The sequence below is a fragment of the Sciurus carolinensis genome, chromosome 5, assembly GCF_902686445.1.
Source record: "Sciurus carolinensis chromosome 5, mSciCar1.2, whole genome shotgun sequence".
In the NCBI taxonomy this organism is placed as follows: Eukaryota; Metazoa; Chordata; class Mammalia; order Rodentia; family Sciuridae; genus Sciurus; species Sciurus carolinensis.
The window spans coordinates 126,717,078-126,741,910 of NC_062217.1; the positions used below are offsets into that span (position 1 = coordinate 126,717,078).

General features: G+C 43.0%; 1 protein-coding gene across 5 annotated transcripts in view; it reads left to right on the forward strand.

Moving 5' to 3' along the window:
- Lrmda (leucine rich melanocyte differentiation associated) overlaps positions 1–24,833 on the forward strand; it is a 1,017,541-nt gene that overhangs the window by 520,974 nt on the left and 471,734 nt on the right. Inside the window, exon 1 of one of the 5 annotated variants that reach the window (XM_047553146.1) lies at positions 4,398–4,527. The exons of the other annotated variants lie outside the window; for them this stretch is intronic. Within the exon in view, the coding sequence (XP_047409102.1) occupies positions 4,478–4,527 (50 nt within the window). The 5' untranslated portion in view covers positions 4,398–4,477. Of the gene's footprint in view, positions 1–4,397; positions 4,528–24,833 lie in introns of those variants that run through there. 5 annotated transcript variants of the gene reach the window in all.

Genomic DNA, 24,833 nt, shown 5'->3' on the forward strand with positions numbered 1-24,833 from the left:
TGCATGATATCCCAGAATATAGAAGTGACCAGGTTATTCCATGTTGCTGAGATCCATTGATTTATTCTGTGTTTTACATATAGAAAACTTAGAGAAGTCTTTTGCTAACTGAATAACTAAGAGGACAAAGCCGTCTCCTACCATCTACCTCATGTCCTTAGGACAGAGTACTTTTTGTTCAGGCTCTGTCTTGAACCCCCATAGGAAGCTTAGCCTTAAGATCAGCTGACTAAGTTTTCTTTGGGGAAGAGTCTGGGCTGTGGGGAGAGCCATGCCAGTGCAGGGGTTCAGGCTGGTATGAAACAGAGTTACAGTGTCACAAAGTAAAGGACAACCAAGCAGCCAGTCAGCAGTGTGGACACCGTGGTGACCCCAGGCAAGATCCAGATCCTGTCTTTAAAAAGTATATGAAACCAGGCCTGGTGTGGTGGTGTACATCTATAATCCCAGTGGCTCGAGAGGCTGAGGTAGGAGGATCTCAAGTTCAAAGTCAGCCTCAGAAAAAGCAAGGTGCTAAGGAACTCAGTGAGACTCTGCCTCTAAATTAAAAAAAAAAAAAAAGTACAAAATAGGGCTGGGGATGTGGCTCAGTGGTTGAGTGCCCCTGAGTTCAATCCCTGATGACCACTCCCCCCAAAAATGTATAAGTAACTAGAACTGTCCACTTATGCAACTAGAACTTTATCTTTCAGGAACATAGGGCAGTAAATGGACAGGCCTGGGGGAGACCAAGTTGCCCAGGTGCTCCCCGTGGGGTGGCAAGTTAACCGAGGCCACTCAGAGGAGCCAGGGCTTGAACCTGGTGTAGGAGAGTGCATAGCCACTTTGCTGATAGAAGGCTCTGGAAGATTCCACTTGGGCATAGACAGAGCTGATTGCTTAGGTCTTACCATATAAGGCTGACTGACTGGTGCGTGGGGCTCTGGGAAAACAGGTGGGTTAGGAGCCACATGAAGTAACTGTTCTCTGGGCCCTTCTAGAGGAGAGACAACAGCAACAAAAAGCTCAGCCCTCAGCTGAGCCAAGCTCCGAGAGCCCCTTTCACAGACACATAAATATTTAATAATCATCTGTCTACAACCAATCTAGAGGAAAAAAAATCTTTAAATAGACTGCTCAAAAGGCCAAAACCTGAATTTTAATTGAGGTACTTTGAATTACTCCCATTAGTCAGTCGCTCTGACTTTTTCCTTAGTGAGGGGTGGATTGTTTTTGAAAGGGGAATCGGAATTATTAGCAACCCTTAAAAAAAAAAAAAAAAAAACCTGCTGTTCCTACTAAATAATAAACTAGATTTCTTTTTAAAAAGAGGTGGGTTTGGGGGAGCACAAAGCAAGAGGGCAAAGTCTGATGAGCCCCATACATTAGAGATGCAATTTGAAAGGAAATGGGCATCCCTATGCCTTGCTGAGTGGTTCCTTGCCAAATCACCTCTGTGAGGCTCCCTGGTCCCAAAGTTTGCAGGCTGGAGGAGGGGTGCCCGTGTGTGTGTGTGTGTGTGTGTGTGTGTTATTTATTTTCCCTTTTTTTTTTGCCCCCTGGGCCTACAGTCTCCCGTAGCCAATGTAACAATCCTCTCCACCGAGCCCCAAGCCCCAATTTCGACAGTCTAAAGTGCTCAAATTGAGCCATTTTGTTCTCTGTAAAATAAACCTCAGGCCATTATGCGTGGCTTTTCATTCACCCGCCTTCTGTCCCCCTTGCCTCGGTCCTGCCCACCCTCCCCTCCTCTCCCTTTCTCTCCTTTCACCCCCCTCAGAGGACTGGAAAGGGGAGGCACCCAGCCTTTAGCAGAGCCCTGCATTCAGCCTGGCCATGTCAACTCCATTCTGGCAAAATTTGTTTTGAGATCTGTGTCATGGAGTGAAGCTGTAGGGTCACCCCCCCCCCCCCACCATCACCCTAATTGATCTTGCTTCTTCATCTGCTTCCCGTTATTGCCCTATCCCTCATGCTGGTCTTTGTTTGGATAAATTGTTTGAAGATTTACTATGGTGCTGAAAGCCACCTTCCCTAGTACCCCTACCACTGCGTCCAGGGCGAGACATGGGATGGACAGAGTGGTACTCACAAAGGAGAGTTCTCCCCGCTCCCCCTGTCTGAAACCTGTAGGACACCTCTGGGTGTCACAGTTAAGGCAATTTCCAGACTCATTTACTATGGAATCACTTTGCACGGCCCCCTGCGCACTGGTATGAGAAATGTTAATTGGTGCTTGATCCTGAGATGCGCTTGGGAAGGATTTATCGTGGTAAGCAAAGGAGTCCGTCTTTGTGATGGCTCGAGTCCACACTCACTCGCTTCAGATTATTTTTAAAGCCAATGGTCATGATGGATCTGAATCCAGTAATTTATTCGATTTTGGGTCATTAACCCTTGTTCTGCTTATGGCAGCAAATGACTTCATCGTCAGAGATGATGAGTGTTCCGAACTGTAGGGGTATTTGGCTCTCTTCAGTGCTCATCTGAAAATCAATTCTAAGCAAGTGGCAGGCATTAGGAATCCTCTCTGCTCCTAGGTTTCGGCAGCATTGCCTCCAGGATGTGAAGAAGCAGGGAGGGTGGTGGGATGGGGGAGGGAAGAGAACTCCCTGGAAAACTTCTATTTCCAAAGAGTGTTTGTGTTGGGGTGACTGAAGTCCTGAGAAGGCTGCACAATAGACTCTGTCAGAATGGTTCTTGGGAGTGGAGAATGGATTGCAGTTTAGAAATAGGGGGGAAAGAGAAAAGAAAGGAGCAAGCTTCCATCGAGGGATCCTGTCTATAGACGGAACAAACTAGCTGGAAATCATTGTTTTGATTCCCATTGACTGAAGGCTGGAGGGGCTTTACTGGTTAAGCTTTTAAAGCCGCAACAGTTTAAACAATTTTCATTGTTGTTGTTGTTGTTGTTCATTTCTGTTTTTGCCTGGCACACCCACCCATTCTCCAGTTGACCTTGACCCATTCTCCAGTTCCCCCTCATCTTTGGGGAATAAAAACAAAAAAACCAAAAAGTATATTTTGCCTTCACAGCAGAGGCTGATTTCTTACTGGAGGTGGTATGTGAATAGGTGGCATTGCCCACCCTCCTGACCATGGGGCACAGAAGACTGGCATGTCTGATGCTGGCAGGCCTTTTAGCTGGGCAAGTGGCCAAACACTCCTGTGACTGCCCCTTACCCCAACTGTGTCACTCTGCCATATTCTACTCTGCCTTAGAAGAGACTACTAGTTGTATTTGGGGTCAGGCAATTCCTTCCCTGCCTTTGAAGATGGGACTGAATGCATAGCCAGTACTAGAGAACTCCCTGGAACGGGTCCATTTCTAAGTGCAGTTTGCATGAGGCTGTGCCTTCCTTAGATGGAGTTATGTGAAATACTTCCCACTGCTGAAATTTCAAGTTGAAATATTTAAGAAGAAAATATGGATTTTTAAAAGACTTTTAATTAGAAGAGATTTAGTAATTTTTTTAGATAATTTCCTATTTTTTTATATATATAGCTGAAGAACCTATGACCCAGAGACACCAAAGACCTTGTTCAAGGTCACCCAGGTTGCAGAAAGTAGAAGTAGCCTTAAACCCAGGCTTCCTGACAGTGGTATACTTGGGGCTGGGAGCAGGGGAAGTTTGTCTTGGGTGCAGGCATTAAGGGGCTGTGTAATCTATAGAGAATTTATAAACAATGACAAAACTCCTCTCTCTCTGCTTTTATTTACAACCAGGAACGGATAATATCCAACAATGTCGTTGCAAATATACACCCCTCTCTCCACTACCAAGGTGGGCGTGCCCCACAACCCCCTTCCCACCTCTTTCTTATGTCATTGCTCCCAATTCCTGGTTCTGTTTTTTTTCTACTGATGCATTCCTTGTCCAACAAACAAGAACCACCCCCACCCCAAAACAAACAAACAAACGAAAAAACAACCCTCACATTAGAAGTACTCCCTGCTTCTTTTGGAATGAAGTAAGGAAAATGACCTTTTGATGAATCTACTTAAGCCAGGATCCATGCGGAAAAGGTGAAGTGTCCATAGTCCACATGTAGGAGGACCCAAAGAAGGAGGTGATGATATTTGCTGGGACTTGTCTCACCTGCATCCTTCTGCTATATGAGTGTGGGATCCTGGCTCAAGACCATTAGTCCCTGTTCTGGATTACATTCAATGGAATTTGGGGACTCTCTGCATTACTTTTGAAACCTCATTCTCTCACATCATTTAGGGCATACAGGGAACCTCTTGGTGATCTGAGGGTCTGACCAGCTTTTGTATGTGTCTCTTTGTGGTCATCTTGGCCAGACTGGTTGCTGGCTGGGCTTTTCTTCTCACTGAACTGGGTGGGTAAATATCCCAGTCTGACGTCAGCTGCCGAGTCATCAGTTCTGACAGACAGCAGCCTCTGTGCTGAGCACCCCCTCCTCCCCCAGTCCCTCATTTCATCTTCCCCCTGTCAGAACTCACCATTTGGCAGAAATCTTTTCCAAGAGCTAAATGCGAGCCTCAAAGAGACGCCGACAAGGTATTTTTCATAATTTTCAAAGGTAATTTCCTTCCCTCCCCCCCCACCCGCCTTCTCTCTGTTATAATTATGTCTTCGAAGCTACCCAAATCTGCACAGCAGCCAAGTCCCCTCCCCCAGAGATGGCAGCCTTTTCCCGGGGAGCAGTCCTGGGGAAGGTCCCCTGGACAGGAAGGCTGGATAACCCATGGTGCTCTCACCACTGGATTAAGAGGCAAGCCAAGTAGGGTTATTTTTCTTCTGAGGAAGAAAAATTTAAAACAGTTCCTTGTCATCTTTGCTCCAGGAAAGCACCCTGAGGATTTCCCCCACATACCAAGTGCATGATGATGTTTTGGGGGTGCTTTTAATATAGTTTATATCCAGATATTTAGATAGGTGACATCATTCCAGAACATTCTATGAAATTTCTTTACTCCCCCATTCCTCTCTCTTGTCTCCTCACTCCCTTAGGCAGTAATCCAGGAAAGACCTCTTTTCTCCCTGTACGCTGATCTCCTACTCCACCCACCCATGAGTCCCTCTGTGGCTGATTGTCAACAGGTACCCCTGCCACAGAACAGGAAAAGGACCCCAGAGAGTGTCTCAGGCCCTTGTAAGATAACTGTGCATGGCCATCCCCTGCTGAACTGAGATCCTGGGGGTAAATTATCCTCTACTAGGAATCCTGGGACTTGACATTCAAAAATTCTATTCATTGAAAACAGACTAGCCCTGAAAACCTGGTTTAGTAGATAAAATCTGTAACCACAAGAGGATAAATCTAGTTTGGCTTGTTTGTACTGGTCTAATTTAATATGATCTCCCTTGGAGTTTCTAGCGTCTAGATTTTCTAGATCATTAAATCCATTACTTTTCAGTGTTAGCTTTTTTTTTTTTTTCTCCTTTGGAGGATGGGGTAGCAAATGGATATATATATATATTTTAGTGGCATCCTACACTAATCATGGGAGCCTCATCAAAACCTATTTGGGTTGTAAAGTGACTAATTTCTGGGCCCAGGGGTACTGATGGTAGATTTCTATCCATTTAACACAAAAGATACCAGCAACCGAGTCAGAAAATGGGTCTGCTTACTGCAGCCACTGATGTTATAGGATCCACAGGAGGGTTATAAGGAATCACTTCCAACCTCCCCAGAACACTGTTTGTCAGGATGTCTCACTGGGTGGGATTGTCATCATCTCATCTCCCCGACATCTAGGATGATTGGAAGAGCCCTGGAATCATTGACATGTACTTGTGTGTGACCTTGAGCCAACAGGCCACCCGGAATCCTCAGTTCCCTCCTGTGATTTGGGGAGCAGAGCCCCCCCCCTCCAGGATTAGTGAATGAGGTGGCTTAGAGCTATGTCAAGTCATCACGTACTTGTCAAAGTTGTCACTGTTTAAGATTAATGCTCCTGAGCCTCAATGTTCCCATCTGTAACAAAGGGAATCTGTGGGATTAAGTATGATTTTCACATCATCTACATTTCCCATATTTACTTCACTAGGTAGAAAGAAAATAAACCATCCTAGGGAGTTGTGGCGTCTTGGAGAGTTGGTATTTTGTGCCAGCCGTGTCCTCCAGGGACAAGTTGTGGGCAGGTAAAGACTTGCCAGGGAACAAAGGCATGTGTTCAAGGGTCTGGATGAGGAGGGGAGATGCACAGATATTTCTCTGTATTCCCAGGTGCCCCCTGATGGATGGGAAAGGGAAGAGGGGTCCAGAGCAAGGTATGCTGGGTAGGAACCTTCCACTCACTTCCTAAAGGCCCAGGTGGAAGAAGGAGTGAGTGAGGCTGGGCCTGTTAGGGAGGACTGTCACTCTAAGGCCAGAGGCAGACTCTGAGTCCAGGTCAGGTTTCCCAAGTTGTCAGATGGTTTGGAGAGGAGCAGCTAGCCTTCCAAAACTGGTCCCTGCAGGGCAGTTGAGCAAAGGCCCATTCTCAAGCTCTATTCACAGCTTGCTGTAGCCCTTGGTCTCTAGCAAGTTCCCCTCCTCCTGAACAGAACAATGTCTTGCAGCACATTTTATCATTAGATATAGTTGCAGGCCATGGAGCATCTGAATAGCTCACAACAGGACATTTTCTCTAGGACCAAGTTCACGACTCAGATAATGCATGAGAGCTTCTATGTCCCACCTCCATACTAAAGAACCAGTGGAACACTACAGAAACTTTCATTTCATTATGAATTTGCATTCATGGTTTGTATGAATGTGTGTGTGTGTGTGTGTGTGTATGTGTGGTATGTATACATTTTCCTTCAAGTCTTTTTTTAAACTGCAACATGATGATTCCTTCTTTAAATTTTGTTGGCATTTTTCCTTAAATAATCTCTTTTCCCCAACCATAACCCCAAACACACAAACAAAACCCTGGAAACAAAGCAAGCTGGGAAATGAGTTGTGCAACTACTCAGTTTGAGCAGGGAAGCAGTGTGTGCAGGTGCGTGTGTAGGTAATGCTGGTGTGTGTTGCAGTCACATGTGTGCATACGACAGACACTGGAGCCAAACTTTTGATTAAATGGTGTCCTTCCTCAGGCAGAAGACACTGCGCAGTGTCTTTTCCTGCATAATTAGATTGTCTTTTCATGCAAGCCTACAGCTGAGGCGCTTGCTTCTTAATATAAACCTGTGCACTCTCAACAGGTCAGAAGCGATAGTAAAAACCTGTTGTCTGGCTTTGTATTTGGAATAATGGAGCCACTAATCTACTTGATCTGGCCAAGTCAGATAAGAAGAAAGTGAGGGATGCTGTGTTTCAGAGATGGAAGGTACTTGTAAAAGCAGTTTCTTTTGGGGAGGGGGAGAAGGGAAAGACACGCAGGAGGAAAAAAAAACACGGAGCAAAGACTGTTGGAAACCTTTTAATTAGTACTAATTACCTCAGCAGAAAATGTTGGGAGCTTGAAAGGATTTGTGTCAGCAAGTGAAAGATCAAAGATTGCTAGGCTCGCATTTTAATCTGTTGGCTATAAAAAGGAGCCAGGGGGGTGGTAATGGGACCCAGGAGAATGGCTGCCCAGGTGGCTCTGCCCTTAATCCCTTTTTATTGCTGCAGCCTGAGGCCTAGTCCCAATTACATAATAAGATGATTTAATTTAATTTAATTTTTTCTTTGACTTTAACTGGGTATAGAGGAGAGGAAGGGTCTTTTTTCTTTCCTTCAGTGAGGATGTGGTGGGGCTATGGAGGGTCAACATGGTAGCTACACAATCCCTTCTTTTATTGTCCCTATCTTTCTTTCATCCAACCAAATGACATTTTAATTTCAATTTTGAAATTAAAGCAATAGCAACAACAACAGCAACAAAAACCAACACACAGGAAAGAGTTCTTCAAGGATGAAGGAGTTGCTGAGTGTCCAAAGAAAGGGGGGACCTTCGATGTGGTTGAACTGTGGTTGAGACTTACCTGAGACAACAGGCGCTATGCTGCTGGGAAACTCTACCTGCTGAATTCATCACCATGACAGTTCCTTGGGGTGGGGAGAGAGGGAGGGAGGGAGAGAGAGGAGTCTTGTTGACACAGCATACCACTCATCATGGAAGGCCTCTGTTTTTGCTCCTCTCTTGATTTTTGCCATCACCCATTTCCCCCTTTCTTAAGAATGAATAATAAGCTGGGGCAGGGTCCCATATGTCCTTGGTATTCACCATGTGTGTGTACACCAGTCTAATGACTTCCAAATGTAAGCATCTACAACTCTTTTTTAATTTTTATTTCTTGACCATTGGAGACTGACTGCTTATTACTCAACCAATGAATGATGGGAGAAGGCAACTATCTCAACTCCTTTGCCCCCATTTGAGCTGTCCCTGAGAAGTGATCCACATGGCAGCCTAGACTAGTCAAGAGAAGAGGTTGGCAAATCACCAATGCTGGGCCCCAGGCTGGCCTGCTAACTGTAAAAATGTTTTATTGGAACATGGTGATGCCCATTCATTTACATTTTGTCTACAGCTGCTTTCACACATTTGAGTAGTTGTAACAAATCACATAAACCACAAATCCTACTCTATTTACTATCTGACCATTTATATCAAAAGTTTGCTGATCCCTGCCCTAGTGAAATTGAACCCTAGTGGCTCTCCATGATTACCTGCCTCATAATGCATCCTTTATTGAATTTGTTCACTTTCTCATCTCACTTTCTGGTGCTTTACATGAATACCTCCCAAATAAATAACTTGCTCTCACTTCCTTACCTCAGGGTCTGCTTTGGGATCTCCATCCTAACACCATGTTGTACAGTAGACAAATCCCAGGAGAAATTTTTAGTTTATCCATGTTCCTTCCAGTGGCCAAAGCTTACACTCTCAGAAACATAATGAACCAAATTGTAGCTCAATTTGAAAATGGCAAATATTTGGGCCACTTTGACTGAAGGACCCAATCCCAAGTCATTGAGCCTCTTTGCTTGTTCACTTAGTCTCCATATTGGGGAGTGAAACTGACTTGATTATATTTTTATGTATATACAAATATGCTGCAATGAAACCCACCATTCAGCATAAATAAAATGAGAGAGAGAGCGAGAGAGACAGACAGACACAGACTACAGGAAGAACCCAGAAGGAAGCCTGCATCATAGACTCAAGGACACCTGGCTTTGCATTGATGAATGTGGCTCAGCACCTGGGCATGGCATGGTTTTGTTCTGAGTTATGGCAGTCATGAGTAGCATGGTCCAGTTCCATGTCTGAAGGCTATACCATTGGCCACAGGGTCTTAACATTTACCTTCTCTAAGAACAACTGCCAAAGAAGGTTTGGGGCCTATATCTCCTGATGTTTGACTTGTTATCTCTTAAGAGTCATACATGTAAAATGCCTGCTGCCCAAAATCTAACGTAGCACCCTAACATAGGCAGAAGTGCTTTTTGTTCTCCTGTATCTCCTGATCTCAGTTGAGTTTGACTTCCTTTCCTCATGTGGATAGAGAGGGTCTTAGCTGACAGATTAGAGAATGGGCACATCAGCACCTTGCCATCTGTACCGTGTATCTCAGAGTAACAAATTGCCCACAATTCAGCCATGTACAACCACACAATTTTATTCTACAGTTTCTGTGGGTCAAGAAGCTGGATGTGGCTTAGCCCAGGGTCTCTCAGAGACTGAGGTAAGGTACTGAACGTGGCTGTCATTGCTTCAAGGCATGACTGTTCACATTAGCATTGTCAGGGTCAGGTTCCTTGAAAGACATTAGACTAAAGCCTCATTTTCTTGCTGGCTGTTGGTCAAATGTTTCTCTCAGTTCCTTGTCATGGAGGCCTCTTCATAGGGCCAGTCAAGAAGGGACAGTGAGCAAGTGAGAGAGAAAGATCCAGAAAGACAAAAGCTTCAGTCTTTGTGTCTTTGCATTATTCATCAGAAGCAAGTTTCAAGGCCCAGCCACACTCAAGGGAAGAGATCATGCAAGCTTAAGGCTGCCAGTAGGAAGGGATCTTTGGAACCATGTTAGAAACTGCCTACCACATTGTAGACTATTAATCGTACATCCCCTTATTCTGTTATTATGTAAAAACGAGGTCTCCACATTTTCCTGGTTGACTTGAACCATTAAATAATATCAACTACATTAGAATGAAGTCTTCCTAAAACTTCTATTACCAACTCCCTGTTTTCTTAAAGAAGTTATACAGAGTATACTTTCATAATAAATTTTGAAAACTCAGCCTAGAATCTACTTCTTTCAAAGTGGCATTCCTGGACTTTCTGCCAAAAGTAATCATTCCCTCTGAGTTCTTGTTACACTTATTTCCTATATTGTTTATGTAGCATATACTCATATATTACTTTGTGACAGTTCTATTGTTATCTTGAATTACTCCTTGAATCTTGTATTGTTTAATTTCCACACGTCAACATCTTGTCTCTCCATAAGAATTATAAACAATTCGAATGCAGCAGTGTCTAATACTTTAGATAAAAACAACTGCAGTGGAGGTCCTCTTTAAATATATATTGACTTTTTTCCTTTGATGATGCTGATTTATGACTCAACCATGATTTTTTGATGGCTACATGATTTTTTGTAGTGCCGAGTGCCTCCACACTGAGTGGCCCCAAATCTCCTCTGCTTCTGCTTTTTTCTTAACTTTCCTTGTTTATTTCTGTAGGAGTTTTTTTTTTTTTTGGTTGGTTTGTTTCAGTTTTTAGTTCTGAATTTGTTTTCCTTTGGCGTCAGTATAATAGCCATTGTTTCCCTACCTTAGCTGGGTTTGGGCAACTGAATTGGGACTCAAATTTTAAAATTCCTCTTTAACTGAGGATTACAGCTTTCTGAAAGAGTACTTTGATCCTCTCCCAAAATATCCTGACTTTGTGACATCCTCATTGGGCCTGAAAGGTGAAAGAAAAAAATCAAGCCTTTATTGAACCTTGACTTCATGCCAGGCATTGTTTACCTGCCTGTAGCTTCATGGCTATTTCAGAGAATGAACATGGATGCGAGTGTGAACTTTGGATAAAGGGTGTGCTGTATTTTTATATTCTGAATGATGGTTGCGTTAAAGCAGGTATAGGAAGTCAGGTGTTGGGAAACGAGAGGAAAGTGAAGATGACTTAAGGAAACTGGAGTGGCCCATCCCATTAGGGCTTATGATTCTCAGTTCTTAGTGCCTGACTTACATAGCAGCTCATGATGTCACTTCCTTGTGAAACCACCTTGTTAGACCTATAAGAACCTTGGCCCTCCTTATAGGAGGAGAAGGCAGGTTTACCTAAGAATGTGACCTTATTTGGAAACAGGGCTGTTAAAGTTGTAATTAGTTAAGACAAGAGTGTACTGGAGTAGGGACGGCCCCTGATTCAATGCTACTGATTTCCTTAGTAAAAAGAATACCCAGTGAAGAGACACACATAACACAGAGCGCTAACCCCATGTAAAGAGTGGAATTATGCTGCCAACCAGCAGAAGCTAGAAGTCTGCAGTAGACCTTCCCCTCTGCCTTCAGAAAAAGCATGACCCAACCAACATCTTTTTTTCAGATATCTATGGTTTGATGTGAGGTGTCCCCCAAAGCTCACGTGTGAGATGATGCAAGAGGGTTCAGGGGGGAAATGATGGGATTGTGAGAGCCTTAATCACCTGATGGGATTAATTGAGTATTGAAGGTGGGTGGGAGGTGACTGGAGAAGATGGACCATTGGGGATGTGACTTTGGGGTATATATTTGTATCTGGCAAGTGGAGACACCTCTCTCTCCTTTCTGATCATCATGTGAACTGCTTCCCTCTGTGACACCCTTCTACCATGATGTTCAGTCTCACCTTGAGCCCCAAGGAATGGAATCTACTGTCTATGGATTGAGACTTCTGAAACCATGAGCCCCCCAAAAAACTTTTCCTGTTCTGTAATTGTTCTGGTTGGGTCTTTTAGTCCCAGCTGACTGAAAGATCTAACTTCCAGAGTTGAGACAAATTTATGTTGTTCTAAGCCACGCAGTTTGTGGTTCTTGGTTACAGTAGAGCAGGGATGCGAATGCAAGAGGCATTTCGGGCCTGGGTTTGAGACCCCTTCACCTCACTCCTGCCCTCGGATCTGAATCAGTGCCCTTGTTCTCTGCCTCCATGCTCTGCCTTGGTCTGCCATTACCTGCAGGAATCTCCATTCTCTGAAAGGTAAGTGCATGGACAGATGTCTTTCTGCTATACTTCTAGCTGGGTTGCTGCTTCCCTGTTTCTGGGCAAAGGAACCCATCAGGAGTGATGAAGGTGACTTTCCCCACACTTTGTTGGTGCAGAAGTGAAATGTCTGAGAGACTTGTCTCAGTCCTAGGATGAACTCATTCTGTAGGGAGCATTCTCCTGGACTGTCCTGGCTTCTAGGACACATGTATCTTTGGGGGTTCAGGACCTCTGACTGCTAACAAGAGCTGCAGCTTCAACCTGCCAGATATGTTTGCTGTCACTTTCTTTCCCAGTAACATTGGAGATGGGAAAAGTCCCACAGCCTGTCAATCTTGTCTGCTCCCATGACACCAGGAAAGTTCTGCACTTTCCTTGTGGAGACTGACAACTGTGCCATCTCTTTCATCACTGTGGAGGCTCCTTCCTAGATCACGATTTGGGCCAGCAGGGTTCAGCTGAAACCCTGAAAAGCTACAGAGGAGAACTGGCCAGGACAGTTGTCAGGAGGCAAAGAAAGGAGAGCGTCTCACCTGACAAGAGGGAATGAAAGCATGATCCTTCCTCTAATCCAGGGCTTCTCTAGCTTGGCACTAATGTCACTCTGGGTCAGATAACTTTTTGATGTGGGACTGTTCTTTGTTGTAGGATGTGTAGCAGCATCCCCTGGTCTCTGTTCACTAAGTGCCAGTGACACCACTCAGTCATGGCAACTCAAAATGTCTTCAGATGATGCCAGATGTCCCTTGGGTGGCAAAATCTCCCCTACTTGAGAACTGCTGGTCTAATTCCTTCAAAGACTTGTAGAGGTGTCTGTGGGGCTCTCAGGCACCTCATTGGGAAGGGGCAGTTGTGGGTAATTGCTGGGGAGTTGAGGACATTTAGGGGAACTGTAACAAGGCATAACGATGTCAGGATTCCTGGTATTTTGAAAGATATAGAGTAGAAAGGGACGTCAATCAATGCATAATGTTGCAGATTCCAAAAGTTTGAATTGATCATTTGTAGCAATCACATTACTCAGGGTTGTTATTTGGGATAATGCGTAGGGTCATTCCATCTTGGTTTTCTGAGGGCAGTTTTAGTTAATGACCGTTTTCCTGGCATAATCAGTTGTAGTGCCCTTTTCTCTGAGGGGTGTCTCAGCTAACACTACAGGTTATATGGCCATCTGACCTATGGGCCAAAGCATGTCTCACCTCTGTGTTTGTGGACAACACAGTATGACTCATAGGGACATGGGTAGGTGGAGTGCGCACCTGATTCCTTCAGTCCTCACTGCTCCCTGTTGTCTTACCTGCATGTTCTGTATTTCGGCATGTCTAAGATATGCTTTTCTTCCACATTTTAACATCCCTGAATCCATCTCAAAACTGGTAGCTCCTTGCAGTTGCTTTTGCTCAAGAGGCGGGTGTGATGGGGTCGTTGTCAGCGTGCACTTGAGTTGGGCTTTGGTTGTTCTTATTATCTTCACTTCTTAAGACTCACATATATTTTTGGCACTCCATGTCTCATTTAACAATCGTAATGGCATTGAGAGACAAATTTATTGTGTATGCAGAAAGGGCATAAGCTTGATATTACAAAGCACATTTACTGTGGGGATAATGATCTTAATTTGTGTTTTCTTGTAAAGCAACCAACAGGATATAAAAAATAAAAAAAATTTGAGGCATTTTAAGGTAACTAGGCATTGGGTCATTTTTAATTAAAAGCTTTTTTCCTCCTTCCTGTAGGTAAAATCATGACATACTCTAATTGATGCACCTTGAGTTTGTTGAAATGCAGTGTGACTGGACCCTGAAGATGACCTTGGGTTGGGTCAAACTTTAGTAGATATCGAAACGATTTGGAGAGTCCTACCACAAAGAGCTTGATTTATAAATTAAAGTTGGGCCCTAGCACCACATTTTTAATAAGTAGCTCATGAGAGTCTGTCATGGGTGGTCAGCAAAGCATCCTTTGGAAATGCTGGGTGTTCCTCTCTTCTGCTCTGGAGGAACCCAAGGGCCAGTGAGAAGAAGGCTTTGCTCTCACTGAGTCTTGTCTGCGAACCTTCCCTAATGCTGTGTCAAACACTGAGACCACTTACCTATGGGGCCACCTCAAGGAAACTTTGCCTTTTGGGATCTGACCCAGACTGGACTGGGTGAGGATCACCTGCCTAGCCTCTCAACTCTCTGCATTGTCTGTCTTGTTAGATGTATGTCTTGCTAAGTGTATACGTGAACACATTTATTTGCTTTTTCCATGCATATTATGGAAAACAGGTTATAGGAGAGCAGGTGAAGTTATTTTCAAGAAAAGGAAGTAGGGTTTCTAAGGAAAATAATAGAAAGGAGCACAGAACTAAAGAGAAAAATTTGAAGTCAGACAAGGGAAGAAAACAGGATTGAAACAGTAAAGACCACTCTTTCCCTTTCTTGAGTACTTTCTGGTTTACCAAGCTCTCCCCAAAACTTACATTTGTAACTCCAGGTTAGAAATGAGGTGCTGCCTAATGTTAGTCCTGTTTATGCTCCTAACCCTGAAGCAGGCACCTCACTCTAAACGGGGAAAATATTGGAGAGCCCAGTCTCACTCACCCACAATTACCAAACTTGAAGTCCTGGCTTCTGGTCAAGCTTCCCACTTAGGGTGCCCTGCTTGTGAATCCTGGGGACATCCTCTCAGCAGAGTCTGTTGCAGATCCATTGGAAGCTCCCTAGGCTCTTCCTTAGGACGACCTCCCAGGTGTTTCTGAAAACCCCTGTGAGAGCCTTCCTGCTGCTCAGAAGGCCTAGAACAGAGAACGGAATGCTGACTATGGTGGGCATTTGCACTAAATATACCAACTTAGCAATCCTGGGCCTGAGGAAAGTGGACCTTGTATTTTCTGGCTTCCCATGAGGGTTTTGTGCTCTTCCCTCACGTAATGTGATCTTTAAAAAAGGTGTTTTCCAGACTACTTTCAAATAATTTAAAGAGCCTGTGTTTCTGGGTCTCACCTTGGGCTTTTCTTCTGGAATGGAGACAGACTTGGGATTTGGGTCTGCATCCAGAACATGTGGATTTTTCCACTCCTTTGGCCATCACTAGGGATATGCAACCCATTGTGCCTGTGGTCACATGGCTTACCGAGCTGTCAAGGAGACAAGATTAATATAGTGGGGACAGTAGAACAGACCACACCTGTGTTCCATTGGTAGAAAGAGCATGGAAGCCTAAGTCCTTTGGGAGCTCAGTCCAGGCATGGCCAGCTGGGTTTGGGACAGGCTGTGAAGTCCCCTCTATGGAATAGGTTTAAGCTCCACCTTGAACTGTGGGTGGGATATACATTAGCAGAAAGCAAGCAGAGGTGTTTCAAGTGAAGATAAAATGACCAGACAGCTTACTCAATCTTCCTGCAGGTTTTGGCAGGTCCTTAAAAGGTGATAGGAGTAAGATCTGGAGGTCTGGCTTGAAAGCTGGGTCAAGACTGATCAAAAAGTTAGCTTTGTCAAAAGCTTCAGGCCCATTCCTACCTACAGACAACCCCTGGTGATCCTAAGTCATTAATCCCCCCGGAGGCCTGTCCTGACCTGAGCTCCCTTGCTTTGAAGTGTGCTGTCCTCTGCAGCATGAGGAAATAATTTGCTGCCTGCTTCAATGAACCATCAGGAGAGCCAGCAGACCTAATGACATGTGAGAATATTAACCTCCTACCACGAAGAGCTGTGAATCTTGAGCGGCAGTCTATAATTCACCCTGGGTTCCTGAGCCAGGCCTCTCTGGCTTTCTCTCTCACTCACTTTCTCACTTACACCCAGAGAGAGAAAGAGAGACCTGCTCATAAAACTTTATATTCTCCAATACTGTGAGCCTTGCTGAGCTGTTTAGTAAGGAGTGACTTTCCTTTTGCAATCATGGAAAAATGTAGACTAGCAGAAGAAGGAGTTTAGGGAAGAGTTATTTTTAATATTGCATTTTGCATAGGCTCCTTCCTCCTAACCATGGAAACACCTAGGTATCATGGAAGGTGGCCATCTCAATGCTTCGATAATCACACTTCTTTGTAATTCTGTACTTTGTCTTCAAAGTCAAAGAAGAGGGATGGTTAAGACACTGGTCAGAAGGTGTTTGGATATTAGAGAGGAACTTGGAGATTTTTAAGGTCACTTGGAGGCAGAAGAAGCACTTAGACATCACTGAGTTATGATGGCCTTGTGTTTATGCCCCCTTTTGTGAGATCTTGGGCCCCTTGAGGACAGGATAGTATCTTAACCACTTTTGTCCTCAGTGTCTAAAAGAATGTCTGATCCACAGAAGGCCTCAAATTAAAATTAGTTAGAAGGTGGAGCAAATCATCTGCTCTAACCCAAATTTTGCACATGGAAGAAAACAGAGGGTCACTTACAGGTACAGCTAGAGTTTTCCCTAGGGCTAAACTAAAGCTCTTTTCTCCCATCTGCCCCTCTGTTTGTCGGATTGCTGCTCTTGCCATTGTGGTTTCTTCATAAGTAATGTGTTCTTCTCATGATAAACACCTGACCATCAACTGAATGAAGCCAAACATGGATGTGGAGTCAGGGAACCAAAGTCGGGGGATAAACATAGAAGTGAACAGTTAGCTCCAGAGTACAGTAAGGATGTGTAGGCTTGGCTGCTGGTTGAGAGCATCTCAGACCAGGAGAACCAACCTTCCTTTGCTAGTGGGCCTCACCACTCCACAGACCCCATGGGGACTGGGGAAAAACCTTTCATTCGCCCTAGGCCCGGGTGAGGGATGCGTATAAAATATTTGCAGAAGGAGGAGTAGACAAATTGACGAATGAATGACCGGTATCTTTCTGTTTAGCTGGGCTATTTCATCTCAGCATCTCAAGTGACTCCACTCAGTACTGGGGAATATAGGTATTTTGATGACTTATAAATGTAATAAAATCAAACTTTCTTCTGCACTAGGCTAGTGCACCAAATAGAAAAACCAGTGGTTAATGTCCACTCTGTGTCCATGGAATTCTCAGCCTTTCTGATCTCTCCAAATTGCAGTCTTCTTCCTTGTGCCATCTTCTTTTTTAAAGAATTAATTTTATTAAAAACAGTCAAATTAAAGCTGCTTCTGTCCAGGGCATCTCAAGGTCCATTCATTATGGTTTCTTATCTTGGCAGGCGATCGGCATGGAAAGGCAGCTTGGTCATTATGCACATACAAAGCCCATCACTTCTCGACCAATGGTCAATTCATCAAACATTTATCTTTTGCCCTCTGAGCAGTGTGTCACTTTGCCTGTCACTTCCTAGTTTGGGTTGCTATGAAAAATGAAGAAAAGTGTGGGGGGGGACTTTTGTTTCCCTTGATTCTCCACCCTGCAGATCTTTTTTATTAATTAGATTTCATACTCAAGTCTTGACAGACACCCTGCCCTCTGACCCTCATCTACTTGGCTGTATGAAGGTTGGAGATGGCCTGCTATAGTCCTGCTGAACATTTTACCGAATGGTGGAATGATTTAAGGAATGATCAAACTTTGGTTTGGAAGTTTTTCTCCAGAGACCCTCCTTGGAGCATAGAGTGTTTAAAATGGAAGAAACATCTGAAATAGGGTCACCCCCTAATTTAGAGAAGAGTAAAGCAAAGTCCACAGAGGCAAGGATACAAAAGAAACATTACAACAAGCTGATGACCAAGACAGGACAAGTACCAGGTTCCAGATTGTTCTTCAGGCAGCAATTCTCCCCAGCTGCCATCTCCCTATGCTGTCAGATGATCCTGAATACATATCAGTATTTCTTTCAGAGGTTAGCTACTTGCTGCCTTTTCTGAGGTGACTAATTTCTTCCTTTGAAAATAAACCATTTCCATTCATTTTTCACAATCTTTTCACTAACAAACCATCCTCCTATTTATCTAGTTTTTTTTTTTTTTTTTTTCATGTTCCAGAACTCATGTGATCCCCATACCAATATCTACAAAGTGTATAGGTCAGGGACTTTCCTGCCACCGTGACAGATTAAAAAATTAAACTTTCCCAAGGCCTTATTCCACGTCAGGACTTAAAAACAGAGCTCATGCCCCCAGCTTTAGTGCTCTTACTTTGTGTCTTTACATACCATGTTTACTTGGCTTTGCTGAATGGACAAGCTATTCTCCTTCAGTACTACACGTTCCCTGTGAAAACACCATGCACAAGCAGCCGTCAGATAAGCTTTCTGGTGAGACCTCAGTTCCACCCTTGGCCTTGCTCTTGTTCATGGCACTGCCTATCTGCGAACATTTGCTCTCTCCTCTTGGTCTTCAACATTGTTAGGTGTTGCTACTCAGGGACCAGATGTGCCATCACATGACATGGGAGGCAAAGCTGCCTGAGTTGTTCTTTGAGAGGTTTTGCAAAGCACAGAGCTAAAACTGTTTGGGAAGGAAGAAAATGGCTCCAGTACAAACCACTGGTGGAGGTACCGTATCTCCTAGGGCCTTCTGTCCTGCAGGAGGTAAAAGCTATCCTGTAGTCTAGGACGGAAAACATGTTTTCACCTTTTTCAGCCAACTGAGACCTCACAGAGTCAGCAGCTGGCCCGTTTTTGCTAGGTTTCTTGGCTTGATTTCATTCCAGGAGGGGCCTTACCCCTGGGGAGTTGGTCTTTGGGCAAGTATTTGATTAGGGCCCCTCTGAGATGCTAGGACCTTGAGGCCCAGCCATGTAAATGTCTCCTTTTCTGGTTGGTTTGCAATGAGTAGACACCATCTGTTGAATTAAAAATTCCCTTTCTGGAGGGTGGTGAAAGGCTTGTGTGGAAGAGACACTGTTATCTTTCAGGCAAATAGCTCATGAGCTTGAAGAACAGTGTTCTTGGCCCAACATATGTTTGCCCAATGGCCGTGGGAGCCTCCCCCACCAGGCGCTGCCTTCCGCCCCGTGGCGACATGCACACATACCGCGGCTGCGGCACACCGTGTCCGCTCCCTCACATCTCCCGAGCAAAGAAAACCTCCATTTATAGATCCCGCCACACAAAGTCACTTTTCGGACTCTTAAAAACAAACAAGATCCTGAGGCCACAGGCTTCATGCGTGCATGTGTGGTTTTGTAAAATCTCAAGCCGTGAATCAAAATAATTTTAGAGACTTAGTCAAAGCCCAGGCCCAAACTGTGTCACCAGGGTGGGGGAAAAACAGGAAAGATTCCTGAGGGGAGGGAAGACAGCCCACATGGGCTGGGAACAAGACCCTGAGGCTGTTGTTCATCTAAGGAGGGGTTCTGACTCCTTGCCTCTGTCCTTAAGGACTTCCTTGGTGTAATAACTTCAGGACAAATGGGTGGCAGGAGGACAAAACGAGTGATCACCACGGCCCTCATCTCTCTCTTCCCAACTTCCAGAGCCCATCTTGCCCACACTGCTTAACAATCCTGTGTCCTAGATGGTTTCTCCTTATTTCCAGCCCAACTTGTTTCTTTCTTCCATAGATGCTAAACTCCCTGAGAGCAGAATCCAAGACTTGGGCAGCTTCTGTGTCCCTAGACATTAGCGCTGACTGAGAACCCACCATGATACAAGTGAATACCATGTGCTGCTTTTTGGTGTTAGCTAGATAAGCTTCTTGGACGTAGATTACTTGAGCACCAGGTTCAAGTTATCTCTTTTTCTTACGTTCCCCTACCACCAAGTGTGCCGTACAGTATAAGTAGGTACTCAAAAGATTAGAATTCAATTGAACTGAGACTTCGCTCAAGTTCATCTCTTCTTTAAAGCTTTTGCCCTCCTCACTCTCCCCCTTAGAGTAGTACTTATCATCCCAGCCTAACTTATTACTCTGTGTTGTGTGGTTACTCTTTTCAGTCTATGCTTACTAGTTATAGCATAATACCATTCTACAGTTAGCTTTGTAGCCCCCAGAGACTAACAAAGTGCTGGGCAGAGTTGATGCTCAATGTATTTTTGCAGATGAGTTAATGAACTGTAGAGGTGCACACCTAGGGACTATTAGCTGGTAAATGTCAACCTAGCTCTACCTAATGTGCACTTAAGTTCACGAGAGCCACATGAAAAACATCCATGAGAACTAATTCTTCCAGAGGTTCTAGACGGTTCCAGAGGGACTTTAGGGGGAGCGGGAAGTGTAGATTGAAAAGCAAATGAAATCGAAAACCATCGAGGTTCATCATTATAATTCAAGATGTACAATGATTAGATTTATAATGCTACATATAACGTTGGATAAAGGCTGTGGCAGTGGTGAATTCCATTTCTGTACCACACCTAGAAATTATTTAGAGATAGTTGAGCATGGTTGAGGGAATACTGTACTATATATCTGGACATTGCAGATGTGGCTCTTTTCCTACGTGTAGTTTCAGGTAAGCTGTACTACCTCTCTGTAGCTCTGGTCACATAACCACAGTATCTGGATAGAATGTTAGAGGTTGCAGAATTTAATCTTCTCTATTGAAAATTTCCTCCTAGATGTTCTCTATGGCTCATCTCTGATCAAACATGTATAATGACTCACAATTCAGTTTAATTCTTTGGCGAACAATTCCTCTATTTTTACAAGTTTAAAAAAAAATGGGTTCAAGACATCTCCTCCCAACATACCTAATCTTCTCCTATTCAGTTTTGATTCTTCCTTCTGGAACTCCATAGACTTAGAACCTAGGCACACTCAGTCTTCTCTGTTCCTGGCTAAGCTTCCTTATCTTTCAATTACTGTTTCTGACCCCCTTCACCTCCTGGTTGTTCTCTTTGGGTGGTGTTTCTAATGTTAATGCCCCTTTGAGTCTGCCACCCAGAATTGAAACAAAGCTTCAGGCACAGTTATTTGAGGGCCAGTGGAGTAATAGAGTGGATTACTTTAAGATTAGCATCTGTGATGGTGGCTTTGCTCTGGTAAAGGTTGATATTAATCCCTCTTCACACAGATTCTTAGTGCCTGCAAGTCATCTTCTTTCATTTTGAAGTAATATTTTCTTGTTCTTTCCTATTTATAAAGAGATTATTCACAATAGAAAATTTAGTACCTGGAGAAAACTATAAAAAATGACCTAGGAATTAATGGTATATATCTAGGGGATATAGACATAGATATGGTCATCTGTCTATCTATAGATAGATATGTAAGTATATTCATTTAATTGTGTTTGCATGTATAGAGAATTATATGAAATCCCTTTGTACAAGATGGTGTATTAACAGCAGTTTATAAACTAGCAACAACTAATGAAGACTACTTTGATGACTCTTAACCAGAAACATGGAATAGAATACCCAAGGAAACATGACACAAATTGAAATTTATGTGGTGAATGGAGAGAAGTCATAATAATGACTTTTAATTTCCATGCATGACATATTGGTGTATGTACCATAGTGTGTTGTAATTTAATTTTAGGTACTTAAATATATAGCATGGGATTCTACTGGCTCATTAGATATCTGTCTATAATATTTTTAATTGCTGCATGGTATTTCATTATACAGATATATTGGGTTTTATTTAATCAGTCCTCTATTGTTGAGCATTTAGGCTTGTTTACAGTATCATCATAAATAATACTGTAGTAAATTCACCTACTTGTACTTAAAGCACACATGTCTTTGATATTAACTGAAAAAATTATTGTACTTGGAAATAAGGTTGAAATCATGATCATTTCTAATGTTTTTAAAATGAGTTGTGACAATTTCACTCTCCTGTTTTGTGTTGGTCTGTTCACCTTGAACTTTTGATAAAACCATTTTAATTTTCTTATTCTTTCTTTCTATTATTTATTTATTTATTTATTTATTTATTTATTTATTTATTTATTTTGTGATATGGGGGATTGAACCCTGGGGTTCTCTACCACTGAGCTACAACCCTATTCCTTTTAAATTTTTAAAAAAATTTGTGACAGAGTCTCACTAAGTTGTGAAGGCTAATCAGGAACTCACAATTCTCTTGCCTAAGACTCCCTGAGTCTCTGGGAGTATAAGTGTGTACTACAGTGACCAGCAAAATCATTTCCAAATTTAACAAAACAATACAAGCATCTTATTTAATTTGAATACTCTAGATTCCCAACAAAGATGCAGATGTCTTCTACATTTCCATTATTGACCAATTTCCTGTGGGATTTTTTATCTGTGTTTTGATCATTTTTCTATTAAGGATTCAGTTTTTTTCTTAATGATTTACAAAAATTCTTTCCATATTAAGACTGTTGGAGAGATGGCAAATGTTTTCTCTGTTTTCATTTCCTTTTGATTTGTTTGACTATTTTTGGCTAAACTTTAAATCTGTGTTTAGGCCTTTATGCTTGACACTGTGAAATTTCATCTTTTTGGGCTGATACCATGTTCACCTTGAACACCTTGAGGATTGTGAGTTCCTGATTAGCCTTCACAACTTAGTGAGACTCTGTCTCAAATTTTTAAAAAAAATTTAAAAGGAATAGGGTTGTAGCTCAGTGGTAGAGCACCCCAGGGTTCAATCCCCAGTATCACAAAATAAATAAATAAATAATAAATAAATAAAAAGAAAGAATAAGAAAATTAAAATGGTTTTATCTAAAGTTCAAGGTGACCAGGTAATCACAAGATCATTGTGATTCCTAATGATGATGAAACTAGGATTGACCCTAATATCATTCTAGGGTTCTGACCTTCATAAATGCATCAAACATGTCCTTAACAATGTCCTTGGCAGAAACAAAACAGCTGGGCATGGTGGCACACGCCTGTAATTCCAGTGGTTTGGGAGGCTGAAGCAGGAGGTTGCGAGTTCAAAGCCAGCCTCAGCAAAAGCAAGGCACTAAGCAACTCAGTGAGACCCTATTTCTAAATAAAATACAAAGGGGTTTCGACTTAGTGGTCCAGTGCCCCTGAGTTCAATCCCTGGTACCCCCCCAAACAAACAAACGAAAAGAACAAAACCTGCCCCTAGAGCTACTTGAGCCACTGATCAATGTTCTGCAGGTACATTTTTGACTTGGTTATGACTCTACCTAAAGCTGTCACTTCCTGGTCTGCTTTTTGCCTTCCTGTCACAGGGATGTCATTAGAAGTTTATTCAAAGTCATGTAGATTCAGGATACAATATATATCTTCTCTGATCCTAGTCAAGCATCTCCATGAGTGGCTGATCTCATAGAACCCAGCTTAATTCACAGGAACCGGGAGAATCCATGAAATGTCATATGAGAATATGTCTCATCTCATTCCACAAAGGGTTTGCACAAGCTTATTAGAATTAATAAAATATCAAGACTGTGAAAAAATTATAAGCCTTAAAAATGAAGTTAGGAAGCATGTGCAAAGATCATGAGGTACTACAAGCTGGGTCACAACTTAGTTCTTTGCTTCCTGGTAGCAAAAAGTAAAGGTTAACATGATCAAATATGTTATTTATGTTGTCCTAAGGCAAGAAAATACCAGTTTCTTTCTTAGAGGTATAATCTCACCAGAATTTCATATATGTAAATTTACAAGCTCATGAATCCAAAGGTTAGGATCCTATCTACTTACTTCCCTTTTCAAATACAGGAAGTGCAAGTACCTGTTTCTGGGTTTCTAGCTACTTACTCATTCTCTGTAATTCTTCAGATTTCTTAGTGCTCTTAGATATGGTACACGAAGGCTTCGGATCTAGTTAACTCTATTTGGCTCTTTTCACTGGTCTTAGATTCAGGTTTCTCATTCTGGTATTGAATTTTATTCTCTACAGCTCAGGGATTTTCCCTTATGATGAAGCACTCAGTAGAGCTTTGGGGTTGACTTTGACCCCACAAGATACACTGCTTCTTGGTGTCAGCGTACATTCTGCCGTACATAGCCCAGAACCTTTTCCACCTTCTTCTGTTTCTTCAAGACTTTTTATTCCCTATTGATATACTTATAGTATGGACTTGTGGATTTATGTTATTATTTGTATATGTATCTCCAGCTATGGACCTGAATAGTAAAAATACAGAGAAATATATAGGGTGAACTATATATAGTCATCTACATACTACATAGTATACGTATAGTGATGGATGTAGTTCTCTCTCTCTCCATCCTTCCATCCATCCATCCATCCATCCATCCATCCATCTATCCATTTAAATAGGATATAAAAAAATTTCATGGCAGAAAGAATACCTCTCATGGGGCTAGGTGAACAGAGTATGTAAAAATCTCTGTGCTGCCACTGGGCCTTTTACTGTCACCCTGCTGATTCTCTTCTCTCTTCCTTCGTCCCCACTGGTTAGCTTTGTGTTGCCCGTCCTGTCCTTGTAGCTTTGGTCATGGCCTCTGTGGGAATTTAATTTTCAGACATTTCTCTAGGACCTGCTGTGTGTCAGGTGTGGGAATTGGGCAGGAATAACACAGGAACAAATTACTATTTCTGCTCTCCGAGGTTATTGAACTCTTTAACCACTGCACTAACTGGTCAGAACCAATGCCTGCGAGAGCACCGTCCATGGTAGCCCCATGCTGTGGTGGGTGGGCATTCACTGCTTAGTGGCTGGATTGTGAAGAGGTCAGAGGGCAAATGATAGGAAGGGTGCTCAGAACTACAATCATTTACCAGCGGGTAAGGAAGGCTTTAAATATTGTTATCCTAGTATTCAGCGGTGGGCTTTCTTGTTGTCAGTCTTCCTATTCTCAGACACACTCCCCCACAAGAAGATGGGGAGCCTCTGACCTCTGAAAGAAGGCATTGCCATCTTGGCCACTGGCCAGCATCCTGAACTTGCTCTCTGTCTTGTCCTTGGGATTCTCTTGGTTG